Source organism: Triplophysa rosa, linkage group LG18, assembly GCF_024868665.1.
Source record: "Triplophysa rosa linkage group LG18, Trosa_1v2, whole genome shotgun sequence".
NCBI classification, from domain to species: domain Eukaryota; kingdom Metazoa; phylum Chordata; class Actinopteri; order Cypriniformes; family Nemacheilidae; genus Triplophysa; species Triplophysa rosa.
In genome coordinates this window covers 20,832,050-20,855,528 of record NC_079907.1, presented here as the reverse complement: position 1 = coordinate 20,855,528, position 23,479 = coordinate 20,832,050, and the positions used below count along the sequence as shown (strand labels likewise).

The 23,479-nt window shown below is 41.5% G+C and overlaps 1 protein-coding gene across 4 annotated transcripts in view; it reads right to left on the bottom strand.

Moving 5' to 3' along the window:
- Positions 1 to 23,479, bottom strand: part of tanc2b (tetratricopeptide repeat, ankyrin repeat and coiled-coil containing 2b) — a 139,833-nt gene that overhangs the window by 85,677 nt on the left and 30,677 nt on the right. For all 4 annotated transcript variants that reach the window (XM_057359264.1, XM_057359265.1, XM_057359266.1 and 1 more), the window contains exon 2: positions 6,135 to 6,237. In XM_057359264.1, coding sequence (XP_057215247.1) covers positions 6,135 to 6,204 — 70 coding nt within the window. In that variant the 5' untranslated portion in view covers positions 6,205 to 6,237. The remainder of the gene's footprint in view (positions 1 to 6,134; positions 6,238 to 23,479) is intronic.

Below are 23,479 nucleotides of genomic sequence, written 5' to 3'. Positions count from 1 at the left end.
TGTGCTCAGCAAAGCTTCCGTAAATTAATGGGTTGGGGTGAATGTAGCCAAGCAGGCATATCTGTTTTTCATCCAGAAATAGAGAAAACCATTCACTGCTTTTTTTTAAGTGCATGGATAACTATTATTATCTCTAGAATTAGGAGTACGTTCACATTAGGAGTAAAGAAAAAACGGACAGTTTAATTACAGACAGTAATTAATATGTATTTGTACATGTATTAGCCTACGCCAATAACAAAAGTTAATTTAGAATTTTATTATGTTTGTATATTTTACCATCGATTTCTGAATCAATTTGCTTGTTTTCTTAAACTTTTATGAGCGTTTACATCATTTGTATCTATTGCTCTGTCACTGGTAACCTGTTACTTTTTTGTTACTGTAATCTTTTGTCTTGAATTACTAAGCAATGGTTACTTGATTAAGAAACTTTTGAAGCTTGTATACCATTTTTGTACAATGAGTTTGAAGTCATATCTGTCACACCCGTTAACAACAATAAAGTTCATGAAGTGTTGCTTTTCATCAATATGCTTTTAAACAAAAAGATATGAAGGTGTACTTTCGTGCACTTCTGAGGACAACAGTTACAAACTGAATGACAGAACAACAGTTGTAAACTGGTTGTTTACTTAAAGTTTACTACTGTTACACCAACTGTATACTAAAAAATACAAAATAATAGAAATTATATATATATATATATATATATATATTCATATAAACTAAAAAGTCCCTAGTATTGAGATAGAGTATACTATTACAAATACTTACAGAATAGAATATACTTAAAGACCCAGTGAAATCAAAACGAAAGTTTTTTTCCTTTTATTAAAAATGAGCCTCGAGGACATCAATAAACTGATATGCTATTAAGCGCTGACAAAATTCACATTTAGGAGATATAAACGTTCAAAACTGACAGTCTGGCACGTGCGCTCAAACAAATGTAGAAATTCCATGACATCACGCTACACTTCAGCCTCTCGTCAAAGTTCTTGTCCAATCAAATCCGCTTTAGATCTTCGAGTCCCGCCCCCTTCACTAGCAGAGTTGCTGAAGTAGCCCTCATATCGGCCACATTTATTATGTCCTACATAGTGAATACGCATAATGCACTAGATGGGAGATAGGGGATTATCCAGACAGTGTAAACATTCACATTTTGCTTTAGTGTCAAGCGAGCGGTTGCACGTGAGTGTGCTCCGGTTAAGAGACATGATAGCTCAGAGCTGATCATATGCGCGACAAAACGTATCTAACCCGGTTCAAGTCTACACAGTACTGTATATCTCAGTCTGAAAAATTATCTTTTAAAATGACATTTTTCTGAAAAAAAGCTCTCCCCTAGATCAAAAATGAGATGAAGAAAAATATGTTGTTTGCAACAAGAGTAATATTTTTATGTTGCTTGCCATAATTAAAGTGTGTGTCAGTGTGAGAAATCCATAAACTCTGTGGGTTCCTCATGATGACGCAGGTCTATGTGAGTGTGTGCGTCAGAGTTTGTGCTGAGCAATCAGCAGACGCACAGCATTGAAATGAAGAAGTGTCAGTCCAATCAAAACCACTCACAAACACGCACACATTCCTGGGCCTGAGAGACTGAAATTTGCACTATTGGCAGATACTGAGTAAAGCCGGTCCAAGCAGGCAGCTGACACATGTCCAGTACTGTATTACAGTATGTCAGAGCGCAGCTTACAGAAAGAACCTTCCATTCCCCGCTGAAAATGTTTTCAATGTAATAGTGCAGCGTTCTTAATTGAGCACTTACTCAAAGCTCATTACAACAGAACGAATTTAAAGAACAACCTAAGATGTCAGTTAAACACATGGATCATCTGTAAAGGGAAGGTCATCTCAAGAATCATCTCAGACTTTTGGTAACGTGTGAACAATACACGCAAAGCGCACAACAACAGAGCAGAGTTCCAAAAAAGGGTTTAATAAATCCACAGGAGTACAAACGAGAAAACAGTACAACATGATGAAACCATAAACAATACCGGACATTGAACCAAAGCAAACACAGGTCTTAAATAGGGAGGCTCAGAGACGACATATTTTTGTATGCAAAACCCGGAAGCGAGTAAGTATTTTAGAACTTCCGGTTCCATCAATAGGGGCTGGCTGCAGCCGATGGGGCGAGTGGAGCTTCACACAAAAGCGGAAATACGTCACCTTCACTCGAAGCCCGAGCGGATATACGTCACCTAATTCCGACCTCAACCCGGAAGTAATTTATGAAATGGCGCTGTTTTAATGTCAATAAATACTTGTAATGTTTTAATGCTACAAAATGATTATTTAAATGTAACTAAATCCAGGCATTGCTTCCAGGTTTGTATTTAAAAAAGTAAACATAATAGTTAGCAGTGAACAATAAATGAAACATCAAATAAATTAATTTTTATAAAAATGAAAAATGTTAACACAAATAATTTAGGACTTTTATATTTAAAGCAAAATAACATACAAAACAACCAGAGTAAAATGTTGAATAATTTCCACAAATTACGTTTTAATTGTTTTGAGTAAAAAACACAAACTATATTTACAAAACACATCAACTGCAAGTAACAGTAAATAACTATCAACGAAAGTTCTTCTTCTTTCCTTTTAATGGCGGGTCGCAACCAACATGTTTAGGTGTATATCGCCACCTCGTGTAACATCAGGGTTTTCAGTACTTCGGTGGATTATATAAAAAATCAGATTTTCTAAACCTGTATTTTAAAGAAATTCATGCAACATCAGCTAACATTGGCGAGACGTCAATATTGATCGTCAAAAATATATAAATCCATCGTGTTTATTCATCATTTTTGCGTAATTTCACGGAAGCCATATGCGTTGTGCTTGCATTGCATGTTAAGACAGCGTCAGTCTGCAAGTAGTGTAGGGATGCTGAGATAAAATTACCCAAGTTAAAGTAGTGAATAAAACGTAATCAGGGAGAACAGAAACAAGTGTGGGGCAATTAACAACCAAGGAAACTATGAATGAACACAGGCAAACTAGAACACAGAACAAATCCATAACACAAACGTGACAGTTTTACTTATGAGTGAGATTTACTTGCCTGTGTTTTCTATGGAAACAGAAAGTTGGGGGAAGACTTATCCAAGGGCTCAAGTTTTCAATAACCAATAGCTTTTAGTTATGTTATTGTCATGATTTCCTACTTGTTGTTACTAGTCAGAAGTAGGTGTTATTATAGAGTGACTTTTTTTCTAAAGAGCATTTTATGTGTTTTGGTTGAGAAAAATATTGCTAAATGCAGCTGAAAATAAACATAGGCTACAGAAAAAAATGGTGTAATACCCAAAATAGCTGAGGAGACAAACACTTCTAAAACTATCGACATTAAATGAAAAAAAAGACTTTTTTTCACACTGAGAAAACACACACATGCACCTCGATCAACCTGCCTTCTGTGTAGGAGGACCAAACTGTCAGGACTGGAGAGAGCGAGAGAGACCCAAAAGCAGATGGAACTTAAATGTTTATTATAACCAACGGATCAAACAAAAGTCACACTCGAGCCAAGCTCAGTAAACAAAGTGATACGACATCATAGTCGGGCAGGCAGGGGTCAGGCGATGGGCAAACAGGATCCAAAGGGGAAGCGCCAACTCGTAAGACGGACAGGCAGGGGTCGACCGGGGAGCGAACGCTATCACCAGGGAGCAAGGCAACTCGAAAAACAGGCAGGCAGAAGGACAAACCGAAGAGATGTTCCAAGGGAATCCGGGCAGCAATCACCAACACAGGTAAGCACACACTGGGCAGAAGACAAGGGTTATTCACGAAAACTTTAACTCGACAAGAAGTACAAAAGTACTGGGCAAGGCGAAAACCAAAAAATAGCAAAACATACTGGCAAGGGAGAGAAGAGCAGAGGGGAAAATAAAGGGGAGAAAATAATGAGCAGAGAGAGAACAGGTGCGCAAGAGCATAATGAGAAAGTGACCGCAGCTGTGCGTGGACGCACGTGGAAGGGAGTGCAGAACAAAAACAAAAAGAAAGAGAGAGAGTGAGCATGGATCAAACCCGAGTCCTGACAGTACCCCCTCCCCTAGGCACGTCTCCCGACGCACCCAATAGCAGGGAGGTGTGGCTGCGATGGGCGAGCGATCCAGGATGTCCCGAGCCGGGACCCAACACCTCTCCTCGGGACCATAACCCTCCCATGTCCACCAAGTACTGGAACCCCGTCCACTTTGTCTGGAGTCAAGTACCCTCCTGACCCTGATGGCGGGGGTACCATCAATGATCAGAGGAGGTGGGGGTGAGATGGGGGATGCAACAGGGGGTAAATGGGGGGGACGAAGAACAGGCTTGACCTTGGAGACATGAAATACTGGATGGACCAGGCGCAGAGAGTTAGGCAAGCGCAGACGTACCGCCACTGGATTGACGACCTTGACAATGAGATATGGCCCTATAAAGCGAGGTTCCACCTTGCGAGCCGGTACCCGCAAGGGGAGATCTTTTGTGGAGAGCCATACCCGTTGTCCACAGACATACCTGGGAGCCTTCCTCCGGTGACAGTCCGCGGTGCGCTTAACGCAAGCCCTGGCACAGATCAGCGCTTCCCTGGCCCTTCTCCAGGTGAGGCGGCAGTGGCCAGAGCTTGCCTGACTCGCTGTTCGATTCCCCAGGTGATTGCCCCCACCACACGGCCAGACAGCAAGATGGTATCTGGAGGGGGCGAATCCTCTGAAGGGGTAAAGCACCGTGACAGCACGTCAGGCTTGCCATTCTTAGAGCCCGGCTGATACGAGAGAATGAAATGAAGAAAAGGTAAAAGAAGGCATATAAGAAATGTAGATTAACCGCAAAGAAATAGTCTGAACGCAGAGTATATAACAGATTTTAATCAACTGACAAACATAAGATTAATATAGCGTAAAAACTTATTAATGTTATGATCTCTTATTTTCTCTTTATTCCCTACCTGCTCACTACTTCTGTTGTCACTTTCTCGGCGAGAGACATAAGTGGGTGGGAATGTGAAGGAATAAAAAATAACACTAAAGAGGATGTATTGAAAAAAATCTTTAACATATCCTTTGAAGCACAACTTTAAACCTGTATACGGGAATTCGTTTAGTGTGCATCATTACATTTACGCATTTGGCAGACGCTTTTGTCCAAAGCGACTTACGTTGCATTATCCTATACATTTTGAAAGTGAAAGTGAAAAGTGAAAGTGACCTATTAGTCAGATATGGTGACCCATACCCGAAATGTGACCTCTGCTTTTAACCCATCCAGAGAGTAGTGAACACACGTACAGCAAGTGGTGAACACACGTACACCCGGAGCAGTGGGCAGCTATCGCTGCAGCGCCCGGGGAGCAAGTAGGGGTAAGGTGCCTTGCTCAAGGGCACCTCAGTCGTTACCCGCCGGCCCTGGGATACCCCAAAACGATACATACTGATTTTTTTCCAGACATTTCACAGAAAATACAGTTCTGATTGTAAATATCTAGTTTGCTTGCCGAGTATCTCAAACAAACTTTAATCTTTTAAAAATCTGAAACATGGCAAACTTACAAATCCATGATTTCCTAACAGGCACTCATAACATGTTTGTTTGCACATTGGAAGCTGGGGTGAAACTGATTGGAACTTTTAACAAGTGCATTCCAGCACAGTGTATAAGGCTGTCAGTGAACAGACTGTGGGCGTGCCATCTGAAGCTGAGAATACATGCTTCATGCCCAGACAGTGTTTTCCACAGATTTATCAGTTATATCAGAAAACATACTGTATGGGAACCCATATATTGGCATAATACACAAAATTTCATCACTGAGGCATAATAGGTAATGTACGCATTAGGCTGTACGTTAGCTTATATCGACACACAGTACCACTCACTCTCTACTGTACAAAAGATTAAAAGAATGATAGTCATTGTAGCTTTAACAACAAAGCAGCATGCTCATTGGAATATTCTGTCCTCTATAGGATAGATATATTTAGGAAAACATGAAATGGCAGTTTAAAAAGACGTACATAAACAACGAGATCCTGGCCTGAACTGAGATCAGTCATGTCCGGGTCATATCTCAGGGATTAAAACTTGCGGTTTGTTCAAAAAGTAAAAGTAAAACTGACCGCTGCTGTTACGGCTCTTCCTGTTGGTCTTGCCCCCTTTTAGCAGCATCTTCAAGCTGTTCCTCAACATGATGGAGGCAGGCAGAGGGGGCTAACTGAATGCCTGTAGAGGGGAAGAGAAAACATACTCTTAGCCATCTTTTTGAGATTTCTAAACAGTAAAAGAAAAGCTGGCACATGGTTAGGGCAAGCATGTGTCTGTGACATATATTTCATCACAATATATGCAAGAACCAATGAGATTTGAAGTTATGAACTATATGTGCAGGTTTTATTTTTTTCATTTTAGCTAAAGTTCTAAATATTTTTTCTTGCCAGAAGCCATTTATCAACCTACTGAAGTAATCTGGATTGCTTTTGCGATTTATCTGATTTTAAGAGCTTCGAAATGTTGGGGCCTGTCCAAGGACAAAAAGTGCCTGTATATATTTTACAGAAATCTTAATTTGTTTAAGTCATGTACATTTGGCATGGTGAGGGTGAGTAAATGATAATTTATGACTATTTCTTTTATACCACCTACTTAACTATAAACACAAAGCAGAAAACAATGGATATGGTTGTAAACTAAATGTAATGTAAACAGTTAAACACTTTAATATTTCCTCGGTTGTTGGATGACAGGTAAGAAGGCAGTCCGTGTGTTCACACATGAGGAAAGCATCGCATTGAAAAAACACAAAGACATAAAACCCAAACATGACAATGGCTTTGGAGAGGATAAAACTGACCAAAACCCATTATGCGTAATGCACTATAAGCAGACTTATTGCTTTCCCTCATGTAGCCTAATCTAATTCAGAAACAGGCAAAACAGTGCAGGAAAAAATAACCCCTCTCAAAATATCCTGAGACTGTTTAGACATGATAAACTGGAAATATACTGCTTGTGATAGCATAAGCACAGCAGAGAAAAATAAAGGGGTTTATATTATCTAATAACATTGTCATTAACAGGAACTTGTCTAAAGTGTTTCGTAGGTATGTGCATATATACAAAGAGTATTAGCATGCAAACAAAGTGACTGCCTCTTCCTGCACACCATACTGCTTTATTTCTTGTTTGAAACGATGCTCTGGTGTTTATTAACAATGACCAAGGGTGTAACTTTGATTTGAGAAGTGGGGGGGACACAAAATGGGGGGAAATGTTTTTGATTTGAATCCTATCACAAATTAAAATTTTTGCGTTGGTTTTGATTGTTTAAATTGATTAAACCATGAAACCAAAAGGTGTTTTTATTGTGTAGCAAAAGTTGATGTTCATGAAGGGGGAAAATGCGAGTATTGATTGAAACCTGAATCTGGGGTCGGAAGGAGTCGAGCCAGATGACTTTCTAAAATGCTTAACGAGGTTTAACGTACCTAAACAACGACCAGGGAAGCCTTGTCATAAACACTAACTGCTGTTAAAAGAAGGAGCCCTTATCAAACGAAAAAAGTAATAAATTATGCGTTCTTCCCCATATAAGTCCATTATAAGGAAACAGCTTAACATAGCCTACCGAAACAACGAACACATAAAAACAAATTTCTATTAAATTCAAAACAAAATCACGTGATTGAAAACAATCTTTCAGTGATCTATTTTTAGAGTGTGCATGCGTGCTGATTAAGGGATGAAGTTTTAAATTAATCAAATGGAAAATCATGTCTCCTTGATATTTACACATAAGATTATTTCATAATTTTTTTAAACACATTTCATTCATTGTTTTAAAGGGGTGATTCAACAGTGTTTCATGCATTTTTAATTCTTTACAATGTTAAACGTGCTGGCTTCTCATGCTTGACATGGTCAACTGGTCAAAAAACGAGTTGGATGTATGACATTTTTTCTGTGCTTGATACAATGTTCGTTTAGGTTTCGGGAAGTTTTTGCATAAGGTACACAACACAAACTTATAGTGAATCAACAGATATGTAGGGATAATGCGATGATGTATTGTGTGCTTGTGCTTTAGTTCTGCCCCCCTGCATGCCTGCAGGAGGTTGTCCGTTTTCGGAAATAATCGTACAGCTGTATCTGTCTTTTATAAATGTGATCAAACTAAAGACTCTTCGAAGATACAAAGTATGCAATACTACTCTATAGGCCTTTGTGCCGAGACATATCTTGTGCAAAGAAAAGATGTTGTTTGGAGCAAGCAAGCAAGCAAACTTTATTTATAAAGCACTTTACAACCACCTAAGTGGACCAAAGTGCTGTACAGGAAAATAAATAAATAAAAATGTATACAAACATGGGATATAAATTCATCACATACACTAAAACAATCAAAATGTCAACATCAGGTTTTAAAAGCCAAGGAGAAAATATGAGTTTTCAAAAGTGATTTGAATGAAGAAAGTGAATAAGCCTGTCTAATAGACAGGGGCAAATCGTTCCACAATTTAGGAGCTGCCACAGCAAAGGCACGGTCCCCACTCAGCTTAAATTTTGTTTTAGGCACACTCAGTAATAGTTTATCAGCTGTCCTGAGAGAACGGGTGGGCACATGAGGGTGTAGCAGCTCAGAAATGTAGAGTGGGGCAAGACCATTTAGCGCTTTAAAAACAAATAAAATAATTTAAAAATTGATCCTAAAGTGTACAGGCAGCCAATGAAGTGAGGCTAAAATGGGAGCGATGCACTCGTATTTCCGAGTTCCAGTTAAAAGACGCGCTCCTGAATTTTGCACCATCTGCAGATGAGCGACCAAAGACCCACTAACCCCCGCATACAACGCATTACAGTAATCCAGCCAGGTGGTAACAAAGATAACTGTCTCAAATAGCTGCCTCGAAAGAAGTGGCTTTATCTTAGCCAGCTGCCGTAGTTGGAAAAAACTTGATTTAACGACTGCCTTGATCTGGCTGTCGAACTTAAGGTTGGAGTCAATTTTGACCCCTAAGTTAGTGATGGTTGGCTTGATGTACTGAGCCAGGGAACCTAAATCAACCAAAGGGGTTCCAGTGGTACCTCCAAAAAACATAACTTCCGTCTTTATTACATCATCGAGACAGTCGAAAAGTGATCTAACATCGTCTGCGTAACAGTGAAAAGACATGCCATGCTTCTTAATTATTGATCCAAGGTGAAGCAAATAAAGAGAGAAGAGAAGATGGCCTAACACTGAGCCTTGCGGCACCCCACAAGAGAGAGGAGCAGAGGAAGACACAGAGTCGCCACAGCTCAATAAAATCTATCAAACGCAGCAGTTAAATTAAGAAGCACAAGGACAACACAGTCACCAGAGTCGAGAACTTCAAGAAGATTGTGATTTTCTACAGTATATTTTCGAGTATTTTTGAAAGAGAAGGCAGTTTAGAAATAGGCCTAAAATTGGCCAAAATTACATGATCCAGACCAGGTTTTTTTAATCAGAGGTTGTACTGCTGTATGTTTAAAATTGTCAGGGACCACACCTGAGGACAAACTGCTATTTACAACTGCAAGAACAGCTGGTCCAATAGGATGAGGAAGAGAAGTTTCTGTTCGTAATTATATGAAGAAACATGAACTAAATTATGACCTCCATAGACAAACAACAATGCAATATTCCATTAAAAATAAGCATTAATATTTTTTATTTTATAGTGACATAGTGAGACCAATGTACAATCAATTATCAACAGATTTTGAAGATCCATGACAGCTTTGATAATGTTTTCACGACACTCATGGTACATAATTAATAGAAAATTCACAATTAATAATAAACCACAATAAAGTTGTCACGGTTCCCTTCTGTTTCTCCCCGTGTTATCCCCAAGGACTTCACTTCCCACGATCCTTCATGCTCCTGCACCTGTGTCTCGTCTTCAATCCCCGCACCTGACAGTCATCAGCCCCATCACCAGTGGACTATATATATATTAATTGTGTTCCTTTGTTCTTTGTCCAGTATTGCTTAATGTCATTGTTTTGTTCATGTTTGTTGTACTTCGTGACGCCGAAAGGATATATCCCCGACCCTGACAGAATACCGGACCTATAAAATGGATAACTACAGATTCTCTCCAGAGACTGTCCATCCTGTCTCAGGTCTCTGGAGAGAATCTGTAGTTATCTGTAGTCATATATTCACCCTCGGTTCGCCACTGTCGTGTTAAGTCTAACCAGCCACCTCGCCACGACTGAGGAGGTGCTCATCCCCTGCACTCCCGGCGCTTTCTCTCTCACCCGCAGTGCTCATGCAGGGGTGCAGGTATCTGCACGTGCATATTAAAAAAATCTCATTCTCACGTATTTCAGAAGTCAGATTGTTTTGTAAAGCTGTTAATAGTTTAAATAAAGTTCAACTTTAGGCCAGCCGAGGCTAAACTTGCGTTGAAATGCACGATGATGTGACGCCCCGCAAACCCCTATTTTGGGAGTCGCTGTAACACTCATGTTTGTCCCTTGCCTGGTTTTTCCCGTTTTTGCCTGTTTTCCCCTGTTTTTGCCCATGGACGTTCATTTGTACACACTCCCTCATTATGACTGTTTCACCTGTCCTTCGTTTTTGTCTCTGCACCTGCCTGCCATCAGACTCATTACCCGGACACTACAAATACACTCACCTTGCCTCTGATCATGGTCAGTTATTGAAGTACGTATGTGATGTTTAGTTACCTGGTCTTGTTGTTTCCTGTGTCATGTTAACCTGTTCTCGTTTTGCCCTTTGGATGTTACCTGTTCGTATTTCATTGGATGTTTACCTGTCCGTATTTCATTGGATGTTTACATGTTCGTGTTCCCTTGGATGTATACCCTGCTTGTTACCCTTGGATGTTCATTTGTGCTCACTTACCCTTATAAATTGGATCAACACTACCTCAGTTTGTCTCCGTGTCTGTCTTCAGCCCATCACAACGTCTCAGACTAACTGACTCAACAAAACCACCATGATCGCACTTTTGGGACTGGACGATCTTTTCTCTTCAGAGGCCGGGCTGTGGGATTGGAAACAGTCTAACCGGCCTCTGGAGAGGTACGCGGAGGAGTTCGTCGATGTGTGCTATCGAGTGAGTTGGACTGATCCCTACCTAAACCGCTCCTTTCTGATGGGTCTGGATGATGATCTGCTCACCCTTCTCATGCTCCCCGACGCGGTGGGGTACCTGCTGGAGGAATTTATTAATTTAGTCCTCCAATCAGCGGGTTCTGAATTCCGTGTCGGGGACACTGGTGAGGGCTTGAGCGATTATCATCCAGAGCCAGTCAATAGCGGGGGATCGGCTCACCCCATACCCGCTCCGCACTTCTCCGCAAAGCCTCACCGCCGTAGACCACGTCGCCGCACCGGATTCCCAAAGTGCCTAGAGCCGGTCCCGTCCGGCCTTCCGATATCCCTCCAGCCAGCCCCGCCCGGTCTTCCAGAGATCCGCGAACCGGTCCCGCCCGGACTTCCAGAGATCCTTGAACCAGTTCCGTGCAGTCTTCCAGAGATCCCCGAACCAGTCCCGTCCGGTCTTCCAGAGATCCGCGAGCCGATCCCGTCCGGCCTGCCAGTGATCCTAGAGCCGTTTCCCCCCAGCCCTCCAGAGATCCTCGAACCGGTCCCGTCCGGCCTGCCAGAGATCCTCGAGCTGGTCCCGTCCGGCCTGCCAGAGATCCGTGAGCCGGTTCTGCCCGGACTTTCAGAGATCCTTAAACCAGTCCCGTCTAGTCTTCCAGAGATACCCGAACCAGCCCCGTCCGGTCTTCCAGAGATCCGCGAGCCGATCCTGTCCGGCCTGCCAGAGATCCTAGAGGTGGTTCCGCCCAGTCTTCCAGAGATCCTCGAGCCGGTCCTGCCCGGTCTTACAGAGATCCTCGAACCGGTCCTGTCCGGCCTTCCAGAACTCCCAGAGTCGTCAGCTATCTGCTTCCCAGAAGCATTCCCTGAGCTCTCCTCAGGACCCTCCAGCCCAGTCCCAACGGACTTACCCGAGGTCGCCGCTGTGGAAACCTTGGCAGTGGCGGTGGCGTGCGTCTGGGCAGTAGTGACGACCGGGAGGCCTCCCCTGGATTTTTTTGGGGGGGCGCAGTACCGGTCTGTTGTGGCCATCCCGGTACTACCGCTCCAGACCACCAAACCGGGGAAGAGCAAGGCTGCTTCTAGTGCCGTGGTTGTGGTAACGCGAGCATGCCTCCTTACCATGACCACGGCATCCATCAGCCCCTGCTTCCCTGGCAACACCGCCACTGCCTCTGTCAGCTCCTGCTTCCCCAGCCAGACCTCCACAGCAGCCTTTAGCCCGTTCCTCGTCTCCCTACGTCACGACCACGGCCCCGTTCCCGAATCCACTAACTGTCGGGCTCCCAGTACGGGCTGCACTTCCGTGGCCGCCCGAACACCCAGCACCCTCCAGACCTCCGGTACGGCCGGCACCCTCCAAACCTCTGGTGTGGCCGTTACCCTCCAGACCTCCCGAGCGGCCGGCACCCTTCAGGCTTCCGGTGCGGCCGGTTCCCTCCAGGCCTCCCAAACTATCGGCACTGTGGCGACGTCCTGGAGACTCCCAGTCATGTTCCCCAGGTCCTCCATGAGTCTCCAGGACGCCCACCCCCCCTCCCTGTTTTTGGTTCGGCGCGAGGTCGCACCTTCCGGAAGGGGGGAATACTGTAACACGTTTGTCCCTTGCCTAGTTTTTCCCGTTTTTGCCTGTTTTCCCCTGTTTTTGCCCATGGACGTTCATTTGTACGCACTCCCCCATTATGACTGTTTCACCTGTCCTTCGTTTTTGTCTCTGCACCTGCCTGCCATCAGACTCATTACCCGGACACTACAAATACAATCACCTTGCCTCTGTTCATGGTCAGTTATTGAGGTACGTATGTGATGTTTAGTTACCTGGTCTTGTTGTTTCCTGTGTCATGTTAACCTGTTCTCGTTTTGCCCTTTGGATGTTACCTGTTCGTATTTCATTGGATGTTTACCTGTTCGTGTTCCCTTGGATGTATACCCTGCTTGTTACCTTTGGGTGTTCGTTTGTGCTCACTTACCCTTATAAATTGGATCAACACTACCTCAGTTTGTCTCCGTGCCTGTCTTCAGCCCATCACAACGTCATAGTCGCGTGTGGAGTCACCAGAGACTCACAGTGCAAAGACAAGCGTGAGAATAAACAAACCTAAAGAGAGTCGCAACACACTAAAAATGCACATCTAATAGAGAGTAAAGAGCAATGAAGACCTACAGTACAGACCCCATGAACACCAGTTTATAACACCAGTCAGATACTGTACTCTCATTGTTTGTGCATATATTCATACTTCATTGTTATACTTGTTGTCTATCTTCCTACTGTATACATATGATACAGCCAGAATATAAATACAGTAAATAATAAATCTCATTATCAGAACTTAATCTGATATCTCTTCAGTACATTTTCATAACTTGCCTACATTATAACTATGGTGAGCATTCATGCATTCAGCATTCAATGAACTGTAATAAATAAATAAATAAAGTCAATCTAAGAAAAATTAGTTATGATATATAGAATTATAATGGGAGATTGTTACCGTGAAATAAAATTACTCATTCTGTGAAATAGATTTTTGGTCATTCCGCCCACCCCTACATGATAGCATTTCAACAGATTTGGAATGAGAAGCATATTAAAATGATTTAGCATTTTCAAAAGGGTTTTAAAAATCTTCCTTTCTTCTACATTCTTCTACAAGAAAAAAGCTTTGGCCTTGGTGGATTCTAGGCCAAGGGCAAATTCACTGATTCAATTATCACTGCTAGTTGACTGATCTCCTGGTTGTAATCCCGCCTGTCTGTTCTGCCCTTCTGCCTGAGGATTCTGACACTGTTCACAAGTTATGCTCATTCTTTGTTAATAAACCCCTGTATGGACTGGTTATTCAGAACTGACTCAGTGACCCACCAGCCATTTGAGCGTATTTCAGATCAAACAATATGGAAACGTGGCCGGTACATGTATTTTTTCATAATAAAGTTTCAACATGATGTGTCTGTATGTCAATGTGGTCAAAGAAGATGAATACTGCCAAATAGAGACAAAAGAGGGAGGTAAGAGAAATACACCCATTAGTCCTTTGTCATTTGGTGAAGAGACAAGCACAATTACAACAGCACACCTTGTTTTCTAAGCATATTTCCAGGACATTCGTTATTCCTTAATTGCTCATCAGTGCAACAGAATGCTGCTGCGGTAGTCAACACTCTCTGTGCTAGGCTAACTCATTAAATAAAACTAGTTCTCAGAAACCATTAAGCTAAAGCAAAAACAGATCCCCGATTGGCTATTATACTGGAATATTTAAGATATGCTAAGGCTTTGTAACTTCCCACTTCACCCAACTTTATTTGGGTTTAATGAAGTCATCTTTTTTCTTCAGATAATGTTAGTCAATATCCTGTATGTCTGTAGTGGTTGCCACAGTAATGATTTGCACGTCAGTATGACATTAAGAGATGTCCTAAAGAGAGAGCAGTTGTCATTGAAAGGACAAAAATAAAAAACCTGCCTTGCTTGGTACAATAAACAACATATTCATAAGAAGCATTAGTATACTAACATATTCAGGCACATGCTGCTCCAAACCACTAAGTTGCTTGCTCATTCACCAATACACACTGAATTGAGACACAATTTTGTAATGCACTGGTCATGTCGCGTCTCGAATTATGAAGAACAATACTGACTTAAAAACTTATATGACACCCATTTTCAGATATCTGAGAAGTAACCACCTGTTTTAAGTTTTGATTTGGACAAACACTGCATACATGCGAAGGAAGATCCATCTGGCTATAGAATTACATCTTTTTCACTAAATGAAGACAAAAACTAACACTCATATGACACATTACTAAATTTCCGCTCCCTGAATGACGTGACTGCAGTGGCGATCCTTCCTACAGGCGACATAGGCGCTTGCCTAGGGCGCCATCTAGTGAGGGGCGCCAAATATGCGGCGAGAAAAAAATATATAATTAAAATTATAATGTCTATTTATTTTTTTCAACAGTTTTTGCCATCCCTCTATCTACAACAATACTTTGACATAATCAGATGTTGCACTACTGTTAAAGTTAAAAGTTAATTTTATTTTTTGTATATTTATTATTGAACAGGTTTATTCTTTTGCACATATTGTTATATTGTTTGTATTATCATTGTTTAAATAAATGTGAAATTCTTTGGACATGAGTTCTTTTCTCGTGCGGAAGGGGCGCCATCAGTCAAGCTCGCCTAGGGCACCAGATGGTCTAGGACCGCCCCTGCGTGACTGTACCTGTCTATAGACTTAATAAGACATAAAAGATGTTCTTCTCGATGGGGGAGTAATGTAAAGGATTGGAATAAGTCTCAGCTGAGCAAAAACACTCTCCAGTTAAGCACTAGACAGATTTACTTGACAGACATGAACACAAGTTTATCTCATTCGCCTTACATTAAAGGAGACATCATGGAAAACAGCATTTATCTTTCTCATATTCACAATGCAAAGCTTCCAGTAACAGTAAACCATTTATTAAAACTGAGCTTTATAACATTATTTAGAAATTCTGATTCCATAACTATTACATTAACAATGCATATTCTGGAATTTATGGGCAGAATAAAAATATTGACCAGACATTATGCCAGGTGTCAGAAGTCTGGCTATACAAGATTAATGAAACCTTGACCAATAAAGTCTTTGTTAAATACGTCTAGTTGAGACCAGCATCCACATACACATAACTGTATGCTGGTGGTGACTAGCCCTGCTGATAATTTAAACGAAGACTGCATTTGATCTATGAGCTGGACTAAGCTTTAGGCTAAACTAAATCGAGAGTAATATATTTGAGTCTACAATAGGCTGGTATATTAGTTGGAGCAGTGACAGTGCCATATTGAGTTTAATTAATATTGAAAGCACAGCAGGAGTAAGAGAGGCCAAGATGGCCCAGCTGCCGCGGTGAACAGTAATGAATGTTGGGAAAGGTTAGAAAGATTCATAATGTACTACCACTAAATCAACTAAATCAAACAATCCAGGGGTAAGATAGAGTGGATATTCTCACAGATCATTTTATCAGAACAAAACAAAGGTTATATTTAGCCGGCAGCGGTTTCATTGGTAGTAGTCTTTGGATTTATACAGTAGTGATCTTGGTAGTGTGTATGTAGCATTGGGCAAAAGCTTGAATTATGCTAGGCCTAATTATATGACTGGAGTCTTCATGAGAGTGTGTTTATAATTTGTATATATAAAAATCTACTTATTTTAGTACAATTTATAACACTTTTTATTACATAGAATACTTGATTATGATTGGCCAGTCGTGACATCCCATGTATGTTATAGATAACAACTGCCTAAAACAGTGAAAGACCCACGTGTTTAGTGTGGGGAGAGGTTTGTTTTGGCTTGCCATGCGCTCTCTCCGGTCTCGTCTTTGTTCCCGCCCTCTTGTTTCCTCATTATTGATTGTTAATTGTTTCATGCCCCGCAGCTGTTCCCCCCTTGATTTCGCTCCCCTTATAATGTCCTTGTGTTTGCTGTCTTGTGCAGTTCGTTTGTCTTAATTCCCTGTTCATGACGCTACGTCTTGAGGTTTTCATTTCCAGTCCTCTCATTGTAGAATCTGTTAATTCGAGTTAAGCTAGTCAGTGTCTTGTCAAGTGTTTATTTTTCAGTTAGTCTAGTCAGTGTGATGTTCTCTGTTTTGTATCATTTATTGTCTTGTTATTTTGCCCCCTCGTGGGTTTTGCTTTGTCTTGTTCTGTTACGAAACTCTTTTGTTAACCCTTCAATGTCTGCAATTGGGTTCTGTCCTTGCACTCCTGACACTCTACGGCTGACTTCCAACAAGGCCTCAAGATGACAAAACATTTAAATTCAGAGCCAGGGGCATTGTAAGGGGGGGCTTAGGACGATTCTAAGGGGCCAGGCACTTTTGAGGGCCCCAACAGAGGTCTATGCCGCCTGTGCTGCGTTGTACCCGGTGACCCTTGAAACAGTCAGAAACTGTGAACTTAATACGCACAACACCATTTCGAAAACCCCCTTAGCAGGGCCCTCACTACGCTCACTATGATATCCTCAAAACAAACATTTTAATTTACTAATTTAGCAGACTTACAAATGAGGCAAATAATGGAAGCAATTGGCACAACATAAGCTGCTGATCTTGTAGCAGCGGGCAGATCATACCACAAATGTGGAACAGATCCAGAGAAGGTATATGAGAGTGATTTCTTTCCAGTTTTGGGATGGCACTACAAAACATTTGTTTGCAGAGCATAGGGATCTGGCGGGTACATAAGTCTGCATTAGCGAGTGAAGGTAAGGGTCTTGTAGGCCAAGAGCAGAGCTTTGAATTTGATTCGAGTGACTATAGGGAGCCAATGTAACTTAATGAAGAGAGGAGTGACGTGTGCTCTCTTCGGTTCACTGAAGACCACATTTTCCGCTGCATTCTGGATCATCTGTAGAGGATTGGTTGTGCAAGCTGGAAGTCCAGCCAGTAACACATTGCAATAGTCCAGTCTGGACAGAACAAGAGCCTGGACTAGGACTTGCGTAGCATGCTCGGATAGGAAAGGTCTAATTTTCCTAATGTTGTAGAGGATGAATCTACTGGACCGGGTGGTGCTGGCAACATGATCCGTGAAGTTTAGCCGATCATCGATTACCACTCCCAGGTTTCTGGCTCTTCTGGAAGGTGTGATGGTCGATGAGCCTAGTTGAATGGAGAGGTTGTGATGACTCTTTGGGTCGGCCAGGATTACAAGCAGTTCTTTTTTTGCAAGGTTCAGCTGCAGGTTATGGTCCTTCATCCAGAACGAAATGTCACTCAGGGATGCTGAAATGCGTGCAGAAACAGTCGGATCGCCAGGCTGAAATGACATGTGGAGTTGTGTATCATCGGCATAGCGGTGATAGGAAAAGCCATGTTTCCGAATGACAGAACCTAGAGATGTCATGTATACAAACACATGACAACAGCAGCTCGCTTTGTCTCCGTCCCGTCTTTATTCTGCGTTTTTAGCGCGTTCTTTAATCCATGGCCTCGCAGTGTGGAGTGAACTTCAGTACAAGAGAATAAGGTGAGTGTAACTATTTACTATAAATAAATAAATAAAATTAGGTAAGCGTAATACAACTATGGTTGTCAGTTCATGGTATTTATTGGTAACAAAAGGGTATTTCTTTAGGCTGCTAATCCTGTGTTTTTAGGTTCATTACTTTTATATGTAGACTAAAGTGTGCTTCTATGAAACAGTGACTAGTAAAATTGTGACTAGAAAAGTGTACGACCATTTCCTAATTTTCAATGTACTGAAATATTTGGCCATTTTAATGTTCTTTTAATGTAAACTTTATGTTCTGTCACATGTGTTTTGATTATACTTTTCAAGGATATTTTAAGGACAAATATATTTTCACCTCTGCGGACGGCCGATCGCGGACAGAACGAGGGGCGATCGCAAGGGGCCCAGACAAGAAATTAGACAGGGGGCCCAGAATGCCTAGTGGCGCCCCTGTTCAGAGCTATTGAAATATTGAATAATTGAAAACCCTGACCCTAAAACTAATAACACAGGTTCAGCCTGGTATTGTGAGTCACCTTGACCTTTCAAAAAATCTGCTTGTTTATAAAAATATACCTAATTATTAACAAGTATAAAATTTTATTTACAAATGATAAACTAAACTGCATGTTATTCTTGTCTGAACGCCGTGTCTTGGCTCAAAGCGGTATGACTTTCTTTCTTCTGCACAAACTGACAAATTGACTTCCATTGTATGAACACAAAACCACATTTATCAAAATATCTTCTTTTGTTATTCAGATTCTGGATGGTGAGGGTGATGAGGCGTAAATGTTTTCCTTTTTTTCTAAGGTCTTTACAGCTTTTTATTTGAATAATTGATGATTAAGAGGGACCAAAAAAGGGGGGGGGGGAGAAGAACAGGAGCCAGTTAAAGACTGTTTAACTGATGTGGACACGTAATTTTTACTTTTGGGCTACGGAGGCTGAAGCCCAGAAAGTTTTCAGTAAATGCTCTAATGTTTTATTACCATACCTTGTATGAATCACTTAAGGGCCGTTTACATTTTGCGTCTCTTGCGCGTATACCCATGGTTGTTGTAAAAACAACGCCACTTTCCCTGCAGATTCTGTTACGTAGTGAGTAAGACGCGTGATGACAAGTATTGACACTACATAAGAGTGCAAGATCAAATCCACCTTTTGCCAAAATAAATTCGCATCGCATATCAGATCATACAGGCATTTATTTTCAACAAAATGAAGAAAATATTTGTAAATGGTTAACAGGTGTTTAATAATAAAGTGTATGGTGAGGTTAAGGGTAGTAGAGACGTCTTTATTGTCTCAATTTGTTGTCATCCATTTACTCATTTTAATACATATAGGGCCTTATTGTACACCTGGCGCAACGCGGCGCAGCGCAAGTGTTTTTGCTAGTTTCCGCCCGACGCAGTTCTCATTTTCCCGTCCTGCGCCGCGTTGTTTAAATAGCAAATGCATTTGCGCTCAGATGTGCTCAGGCGCTTTGTTGGCGCTTTGCTATTTTGAGGAACTGAAAATAGACTGCGCCATAGACCAACTCAAACCTGGTCTAAAGTCTAAAGTCAATGGCGCAATATTTTTTTTAGTAGAAAATGCGCCTCTGGGTGGGTCCACATACAACGCGCTTTCACTTTACTTATTACACAGAGGGAAGCGCAGCAGCACACAAACATGCCAAATATAAAAAATAAATGGATTACAATGTAAAACATTGTGTACTGTACATAAATATAAAAATCCGGCTTGTCATGTAGATGATCTGCTCGTGCGCTTTAACCTCACGCATGAGCAGATGCGTTTCCTCTCTAGAGAAGCGTCTAGTCTTTGCTCTTGCAAATTCCACCGTGTAAGTAGCAAATCCGCCATGGCATGAGCGCAACTGGCTCTTAAAGGGAATGAGAGATGAGACTCTGATTGGTTTACTGCACGTTACGCCCAAAAAAAACACCCATTAAGAGAATCGGGACAACCCGTTTAGACCATGCGCCCGGGCACGCCGACCGTTTCCCCGTCGTTAAATTAGCAAAAGTGGATTCGGACACGCCCTGAGTGCACCTGCGCCATGCACTTTAAACCATGCGCTTAGATCATGAAAATAGTGCCCATAATCATTTACACTCTTATTATTCTTGTATTATGTACAACATTACTTGTTTACCTTGCTGTGTCGAAATAGGAATGAAGTTGAATTTATATGGACTCTGAATGAGCTCGTCAATATCAATCTAATTGAGGTGGCCAAACAAATGAAAGATTTTAGGGGCTTTTTGCCTTTATTTGATTTGACAGTGGAGAACAGACCGGAAAGCTTTGATTAGAGACAGGGGAGTGGGACCGGCAAAAGACGCTCGAGAAGGGAATCAAACTGGTGCACCGGCACTATATGTCAGCGCACTAACCACAGGGCTATACGCCCTTTTCATATGACATCACGCATCTTCCGTTCTGCCGCGAAGCAGTGTATCGATACTTCCGCTAGGACACAGTTCATAAGGTGGCGGTAATGCACCTATAAGCTGGTTTGCCAACCGCCAGTAAAACTCAAGAAGAAGAAGAAGAAGAAGTTACTTCCGCTAGCGCCTCAGAATGGAGTTTAACAAGTCCTTTGCACATCTTCCACAAATACGGCTACATGATGTACAACGTCTTGCCGACAAATTTCCGCTAACGACAAGATCAAAGCTAGAGAAAGGATACAAATTCTTCGTTGAACAGTACCGGTTTGATTATGAAGGTAACAGTTAAGTGTTTTGTTTTCTTTTTGTGTTAGCGAAGGTGCTAGGATAAGTACTTGAATACGTGTTCTGTCAGTTTTTTTTCACTGTTGTTAAATTCCAGCATGACGGCAAAACGGAAGTTCTTCTTCTTTTTATTTGTTGCAAGACGGATGTTATACACTGCTTTGCGAAAAGGCGGAAGTTAAGTGACGTCATTGTGAAAAGGGCCTATTGGTGCCTACGCTTTTACTTTCTTTCTGGCGCTTGTGAGTTTGCGCTCCTTTGAGGTTTGCCGTTACTGTTTGAGCGCGATTTACGCGTGTCAACATTTAAATAACAAACTCGAGTAAACAACCGATGTCCAGTAATGCGCAACGTGGTCGCGAACAGATGGAGGTGGCCCGTTAAAAGTTTTTGCACATGGGCCCAGACCTGACTTGCTACGCCTCTGTATTCGAACACATATGTGGAGGTCTCTGGGCTAAGCCCCAAATATCCACTCACCTTAGAACTGCCCCTGCCAATTACCCTGTAGTTAATTCTGCGATTACAACCAGCTGGCTGTACATTATCCCCTACTTTACATAAATTAAGACAAAATCACTGAGTGCACCTTTAATCACATTTCCAAATAATATATCCTGTTGTTATGCAAATAGATAGCAGTTCTAATGATAAATTTGAATAATGATTCATCTGTAATAGTAAGCGTGGTAACAAATTTTCCCAAGCAATCTAAGAAGTAACTACTAGTCTTGAGAAAGTTTCAGTTGAGAATTACTGGGAGAGTCTGAGAGATGATTGTTGGAAATATGGATTTACTTCAGTGACTCAAGATGAATCTATTAGTATTCAGGCAGTGCCCTGTGTCTGCCACAGCTAGAAAGTGATGGGGGTGGAGAATGTGAGGCAGGAGAAAGAAAAGAGTTCCAAAGAGAAAGAGAAAGAGTGGGGGAGAGAGAGAGAGAGAGAGAGAGAGACAGAGCTGAAAGGCTCTTCTCCTGACAGGTATTCTGAAAGAGCAAATGAAAAATTGACCTGGGGCAGGGGGTCTTTTCCACAATAAGAAGAATGAGTAATCAATGTTGGCAACAAAAAACAGCATTAGCACTGAGATGTTGAGATTTAATTTGTCTTTACAGCAATCTATGGCTATGGCATAAAGTAAGTGCAGTACAGTCTGAAACTTCAGCCATGCTTTTCTAATGTTAGGATCATAAGAATGGCAAAGCAAAGACACTGCTTGTAATCCTCAGGGCCGGGCTACCCTTGAATAAATCCAAAATCCTTACCTATGCAACATTCACAAATTAGTGGGTGGGGCTAAAAAAGCAATAGACCCTTTTGCGCCGACGTCACGCTTACGTCATGGCATTAGCTGGAGGCAAAACAAAGGGAAAACTGGAGGCTGCCAATACAAACCAGCACAGATTCGGCTACATAAGGAGTTTAAAACATCATCTTGTTGTGTTGTTTAGTGCCACAATCGACAGAATACAAGTCTCCAATTTGATATTTTAACACATACCTGCTGCCACAGCCAAACAAAAACACGGACGACAGCTGTAGTTCAACACAATAAAACCAGCGGACTGAACCGAAACGATCATCAAAAATGCTGGTGTTTCACTTCATAACATTTAAGATTAAAAAACTACTGTCTTTTGTTGGTGTGGATTATGATTTGGGTATGCGTCTAAAAATATCTCACGTATGCCCAAATCAGAAACTGTGGAACAAGGTTATTTTTCACGTAGCGTTAACTTTTGAACTCATAGGGTATGCTAGCTAACTTTGTTAGTTATACAACTAGCAGTTAACTATCGGCCAGAAACTACACATAAAGGAAACTGTTTGTCATCTCTTTTTCTTTAGTTGTCACAAGTGCATTAGTATAAAGGGAGAGGCAACAGTGAGAAGGCTCATGTTATGTGTCAGGTTTGTGTTCAAGTAAATGCATTTGCTAACGTTTGCCACTGTTAGCACACGCAGGCATCTATAGATGTGTACGCTCTCAGGTTATCTTTACTATACACGCTTGGTTTCTCTGTCTGGTAGGTGTAGATGTCAGGCCACTTAACTGGAGGTAATCCTGTCAGTTCGTCCCTGGATCCTGGATCCTTGCGTTAAAGTTACATTTTTCAAAAACAATCGCGGTCCTAGACAGTGAGTGACCTTACATGTTAAAATTTTATCAGATTTTTTTCTAGTCATTGTCAAAATGCAAGCAAACAAAACGTGCTACCTAGCATTAGTAATGCGGTCAGGGGGATCTTTCTGCCTCCACATAAGCTCTGCCCACAAAAACGCGTCACAATGTTTACTTACAGAAAAGGCGTCTATAGTTTAGAAGTAGGCATTGATTTTGTTCTGCAGAGGTGGTCTTTGGTCACAAAATGACGGCATACTGAGACAAAATCTGAATATACTGTAGTGTTTAGGAGCTTAGTTTTAATAAAAGCTGTTTTTGCAAAAACTTAATTTTGCACAATTTCTGTTTTTACATTCAATTTAATTTCAGAATTCTTGCATGTTTGGTGTGAATTGTAATGAAGCAAAGTTTCATGTTAAAGAATCTCAATCGAGTTTAGGTCAAGAATTTGACTG